Source organism: Corvus brachyrhynchos, unplaced genomic scaffold (assembly GCF_000691975.1).
Source record: "Corvus brachyrhynchos isolate BGI_N302 unplaced genomic scaffold, ASM69197v1 scaffold307, whole genome shotgun sequence".
Taxonomy (NCBI): domain Eukaryota; kingdom Metazoa; phylum Chordata; class Aves; order Passeriformes; family Corvidae; genus Corvus; species Corvus brachyrhynchos.
This window is the reverse complement of record NW_008239288.1, coordinates 4,087,662-4,094,046: the sequence shown is the minus strand read 5'-3', so window position 1 is coordinate 4,094,046 and position 6,385 is coordinate 4,087,662. Positions and strand designations below refer to the sequence as shown.

Below are 6,385 nucleotides of genomic sequence, written 5' to 3'. Positions count from 1 at the left end.
CTGGGCAGTTCCCTTCCTGCTTCACCAGCACATATGCCATCATGCAAGTCCCACAGGTCCCAAAGTGCAGGAGTGGTACCTTCAGGTGTACTACATCCAGGAGAGGACTGGCACCCATCCTCACTCCCTGAATCTCACTAATGCCTGGGATACAGTCAGCATAACTCAAACGAGCTTTCATTTCCCACTGCACAGCTCCATCAGGCAAACCACAGGACACACGCAAGGTAAAAAGGCAGGTATGAAGCACCTCTAGGAGTTAAGCCCAACCACAATAATTAGTCACATAACACTGAAACACCTCTAGAGGCTTGACAAGCATCAAGGGCTGAATGCTGCACCAGACAGACCAAGGAGAGGATTTCCACTGCACCCATCCTCACCAGCTCAGGCCTCAGCCAATTCCCCCTCCCAGCACCCTGGTAATTGAGGTATGACCTGTCACTGAAAGAAGTAAATCGTCTGGGTCACTTCCATTTATCTCAGCAGTGGCAGGTCACCTGTAACTTGCTTCAGGACACTGGAGATGCCAGTCCCATCTCTTTTGGGACACTGCTGATGAACACCAGGGCCTGCTCCAGCATAACCTATGTCCCAAGGACCAGTGGGATGCCTCTAGCTGTTGTTGATAAGGAAGAGGTGGATGCCAGCTCACTGGACAGGTGCCAGCCTTGTCTTCACAAAACCATCCAAAATGTAACCTGTTACTCCCTAGATGTTTAAGGACAGCTTCTTACAGGTTTGTTTGAACTTTACCTGCTACTGAAACCAGAAGGATTTAAATCTGGGTAAGCCTGTCTCTGACTGACTTCCAATTGAAATGGCAGGTTAAAATTACTCTTTTACTCACAAATATAACATGGTCTACTTGGTCAACGGAGGATTTCACAGACAGGGGGATGCTGAGAAAACACTCCTCTGGCAAGTGACCAGCAATCCCTCACTCATCCAACTCCAGCTTCTGACCCAATGGCTGCCCAGCCAAACCCATTTATCATTTGCAGGTGGCAGAATTCCATGCACCTTTCCTTGTGTGGGCATTTCCAGCAGCATCAATGCCCAGAGTCACAGAACAGCTGAAAGGGACCTCTGGAGATGGTCTAAGACTGAAGGTGGTCTGTGACATTCACTGCTTTACTTAGTGCTAAGACAGGATCTTGGTGATGCTCAGGGTCCTCATAAATAATCCAGGGTACAGACTGGCCCACATCCCAGTAAAAACTGGATCTCCTGGCCTCCTCCCAGTACAGACTGGCAGCTGCAGCTCAAAGCACCTGAGCCTGATGACTGCAGAGTGTGATTCATTTGTAGTTTTTCTCCCTGTGCTCACCATAACACCAACATGGTGCTCTGGAGGCAAGGGACTTGTGACTGGAAATCACACCAAGAGTGGAATCAGAGAGATAAGATAATCTTTCTCTGACAACTTTCAGGTTCCTGGCCAGATTTTTGAGGATCAAGTTTCAGATTGTGAAGCACAGTCACCAAGGACTGTCGCCAGCACCAACCTGTCCCACGCTGACATTCCCAGGATTGAGGTGCTGTGAGTCACTGCAGTCAGCAGGATCAGCAGGATGAGCTGGACATCTCCACACAACTGAAGACATCCTTAAGGGCTTCATGAAGCACAAAACTTTCTACTTTGGGCCTGGAGCAGAAATCTGGGACAAGATGCTCTGTCCAGACAGCTGCTGGATGAAGAATAAACTCCATAATAAGCATTGCCCTGTAACTCTCCAGTATAGAGAATTATGGTCCTTCACCCTGCAGTACTCCACTGTTGTTAAAATGAAAGCAAAATAGGGAATGAAGGACTGTGCTGGTAGACAAAAGAGAGGTTTTTCCATCCCTGCAGCTCCTTAGCCCTACAAAATAAGCCACAAAATCACTTGGAGGAAAAAGATGATCTCCAGAGATCATCAAAGATGAGGACCTGATGATCTCCAGAGGTCTCTTCCAATGCTGCTTGTGCTGGATCTGTGCACAAACCTGTCACTACCACAGCTGTCCGTATGCTCCATGTCCACCCAGGAAAAGCACCACCTGCCCAACTCCCTGCTTCCCACACTTCTGAGAAAGCATCTCCAGGCACGAGGCTGAGAGATGGTTTCCTACGAGCCACACTGAACTCTAGAGCTGAGTGACTCTGCCAGTCAGTAAATCAGGCATTAAAAGGACCTTTGGAGAAATAAGAAACTCTTGTGACATCAATCTCTACAGGCTGGTATGGACAACAATGAATGTAGAGGGGAAAATAGGTGGAGAAAAAAATGAGTGCATTATAAGCAAAAGGCGAGCAACATAAGCCCTCAAAAATGGAAAATTTGATGGGAAGAGAGAAGATAAGGGAGTGGCACAGACACAGAGCTCCAAGCTATGACTGCAAACACCCCAAGGTGACCTAACACCAGCCTGAGAGCTATTCCCCTTCAGGTTGTCACATGTGTGGAGGGACAGTTTCTCCCCAAAATGGTCAGACTCCACTCCAGTTCTCCAGGGAGCCCCTGAAAACCAGAAGAAGGAACATGTACAACACCCACAAGGCTCAGAGGAAGCACGTACGTGTTTGAAGGAGGTGTGGGGAGCAGCACTGGCTCCTGTTTCCTCCAGGAACTCATCCCAGTTGAAGTCTGTGTCCTCAATGCTGGAGCCCTCATCTGCTCAAAAGCAGAAAAATGTAAAAATTAAAAAAAAAACCAACCAAACGAGAGAAAGAGAAGCAGCCTAAAGCACAGCCAAAGAAGGCAAAAGTTGTGTCAAAGAGTTCAGGGTGAGAATAGCAACCAGTATAAACATCAACAGAAGGGAAAACAGAAAGCTTGCTGTAAGGATCTGTGTTTTGACCAGCTCTTATTATGCTTTCAGCAGACTCTGGGGCTTTAGCAGCCAACACTGACACCAGCAATGACTTTGCTTCCATGGCAGTGGGGGCACAAAAACTGTCATACACTGCAACAGGCACTCGTGCTCTTTTATTTTGCATTTGATGACTCTCTGGCTGCGAGGGAGGTGGCTGCCTGCCCACTGTCACTGAGGTGCAATGTCCTTGTGCCCTCCAAGTGGCTCACCCAGCACCGTCAATTACAGCAGAGCCCCACTGATAAATAAGAAGATGCTTCTGTTGGCTGAGCAGTGTGTAGACCAAACACCCCAGTCCTTGGGGTGAGGGACACCCATTTTCACTCCTGCCATCCTTTTTCTCTTTCCTCAGCATTGCTCCACCCATAAATCTCAGATAAACCCCCCCTGCCTCCCTCTTCCCCCAAGACTACAGCTGCTTTTCCCCAAACCCCCCAGCACACCTCACTAGACCCCTACAGCCTTCTTGCTCCCTGCTCCCCTTCAGATTTGGGACTCTGCACTCTCTCTTGCCCAGCCACACTGCTGCCCCACACAATCCCTCCCCACAGGAAGGGCTTGACATGACCACTCTTTCTTTTCTTTCTTTATAATCACGCTGAGCAGAGCCAAGGCCCCAAACCATCACAGAAACGCACACAGCAATAATTAAAAATAAATCTTCTTTCACTTCCAGAAAATCAGCCAAATCTGATTGCTTTCATTTTGTTCCCAAGCAATCTTGCAAGCCCAGTTTCATCCCCAGAGCAAAAATATTTACAGTCTAGCAATGAGCTCTTTGCAATAAGCATTTATCAGGCAAACTCTCAGAGACCCTTTACCTGCCCAAACATTCATCAGCGTGGTCATGATGTAATTAAAGTGACTCATGACAAACTGAATTAAGAACCCTCCCCAGACAGTTTTATGAAGAAAAAGGCAGGGTTAATTTATTGCAATTATTGCTACAGGTCTCCAGTTTCCAGGACCAGAGAAAATTATGTTGTGCAAGGGGAATCTCTCATTATTAAAAGGGGAAGACTCAGTTTTTATTTGCTGCCTGTGGCACCAGACCCATGTAGGTGAGGGGGGGAAAAAGGGGATCAGAAGAGGCTTTTTGAGACAGAGCTGTTGGAGGGTAAAGATCCGTCTGGGAGTTCAAAGCTGAGCTGTCAACACTGTTAAACACTTGCACGCTGCTGCATCAAGTCTAACTCCTTGCCCTAAACTCCAATAATCCGCTTAAATATGGAGATGTAAATCAACATTTACTTCAGTGATAAAGAGGCTACCAGATGACTCTTCAACTCAGCAAGAAATAACCCAGCTCCATGATTACAATCCAAAACCAGACAAATTCAACGCATTCAATGCGAATGGGCTTCGTTTTCATTTTTGCAGTCCCTGCAAAAAACCTTGAGGCACAGAAGCTGGCTCTACTTGAGATATCTGACCCAGAATGAGGGCTTTGTTCAACCTTGACTGAATGATAAGCCACAACTTAACCACAAGGTAGGAGCTTGGTGGAAAAATTCTGTACCGTGCAGGCACGCAATTTAGATGAAGAGGGATATTTTTCAGCCTTCACGCCTGCAACCCTGCAGAGTTAATGTTACAGAGAAGAGCTGGGTGCAGAGATTTCAAAGGCTGGGCCTCTAAAAGCAAGTATGTTAGTCCATCAGTAGATGGGCACATATGATTATCCATTCCAGGCTTAAAAGTGCTTACCTTTTTACCCTGAGCACAACCAACCCCCATCCCACCAAAAGTCAGAAGCACCTGACATGAAAAGCTAAAAGTGCATCATCCCCTCTGCCTCATCGCTCCCTGCTCCCACACCCATCTGTGTCTGTGGGGTTGGGGGTGGGCTGCTCTACAACCCCAAGGGCATCTCCACCTCAGGACATGGACAGGAGATTTGGAACAGGCTGCCCAGGGCAGGGGTGGAGTCGCCAGCCCTGGGGGGATTTAAAAGACACACAAATGTGGCACTTGGGGACACGGTTTAGTGGTGACCTTGGCAGTGCTGGGGGAGGTGGTTGGACTCAAAGCTCTTAGAGGTCTTTTCCAACCTAAATAATTCTGTGATTCTATGACTTCCAGGTCAGCCCTGGGCTCTCTTCTGTCCTGCTCAGACACTTCCATTTCAGAGCAGGCGCCCTTTCCCTCAGCCCAGGATGCTCTCTGTGTACTCTCAATCTTTATTCCTGTTTTTGCTCTAATCTCCTTTGTGAGCCAAGACCTCCTTCAGCATGTCTCCTTTTCTCCAGCCTTCCTCAGCAATCTTATGGGAAAGATTCATTCCACAGAGCAGTGGGAGCAGAGGTTTTTAGTCTGTTCAGTGCCTAATCTCCAGCCCTTGCAAGGAGCAATGTCTCCAGGAGTTGAAGTCATCTCCAGAATTTGGCAAAACTTTTCAATAAATATAAATAGGTGCTAGTTATGGATGCATGAAGTCCTGCTGTGCTTCATAACCTTATTAACCCTGACCTACTCTGCCACAGGCCAGCATAGAGATATTTGCTGGCAGGTTCTTTCACATGCTGTCCAGCAAAACTCTCAACAGCACCTGTTCAACAAAATATCACCCAGATCTCTCCTTTCTAAACCCAAATAAAGAGGCTGCAAGGCCAGCAGGTGAGGCAGTGAGAGCTGCAGCCTTCCCTCCCTGTCAGCTCATTCCTCTCTGACACATCACCAGCCTGGCTCCTCTACCGTGTTTTATCTGCAGACTTTATCAGGAAATTACTTTTACAAGGTCCGTAAAAATAATGTCAGAGTACTCATTTATCACAGCATCAGTGGTTTATTTTGCTTCATTTCACCACAACGAATTTTGAAGGGACTGTATGTTTTCAAAACGGTTTTTTAATGGACTTTGTTCCCTGCTGGAATTCTGGCAGGAGAGCATCCAGAGCAGGCACAGAGTGGCACTGGGATGAGACAAGCCCGAAGGACCCAACACCACCTACACATGCAACAGGGCTGCACATAAATCTCCTCATCCATCAGAAAAACCCAACAGCTGAGGAGCACAGGACCCCCTGAGAGGTGATAAATCTGGCATTAAACCTATTTTACATATCAGCTCCCTTTCCAATTATTGGTACTTAGGTCCAGAGCTTTTTCTTAATGAAGGAGTCAAGGCTGGCTGGTTTACAATACAGTGATGTATAAACAAGCCCAGGATGGCAAATAAAATCAACAAGTCATTATCTGCGAGCCTCTCAATGGCTTTAAAGTGCTCGTGCATTGACACCATAAAAATGCAACTGTTCCAGCTGTTAACAGCCCCCTGGGATGCTCAGCTGTGGAAAAAAAGGGGATAAAATACCCAAATTCTGTGGCTCCAGAAACACAAGTTTGTTTTTTTTCCCCCAAGCTTCACTGTAGGAGAAAGTATTTAAGGCAAATTGCTTAAATATCCTATTTATAGCAGCTAGATACACATACATGACTTTTTGAGTGAATAGAACACTGAAGTGCTCACAGACGAGGGGTGGGGACAAGGAGACACACAGACACCTGATCAACCACAAATGGCCTC

General features: G+C 47.0%; 1 protein-coding gene across 3 annotated transcripts in view; it reads right to left on the bottom strand.

Annotated features, from left to right (window-relative positions):
• SFMBT2 (Scm-like with four mbt domains 2) overlaps window positions 1–6,385 on the bottom strand; it is a 103,884-nt gene that overhangs the window by 83,064 nt on the left and 14,435 nt on the right. For all 3 annotated transcript variants that reach the window (XM_017740393.1, XM_008638391.2, XM_017740392.1), the window contains exon 3: window positions 2,563–2,657. In XM_017740393.1, coding sequence (XP_017595882.1) covers window positions 2,563–2,657 — 95 coding nt within the window. The remainder of the gene's footprint in view (window positions 1–2,562; window positions 2,658–6,385) is intronic.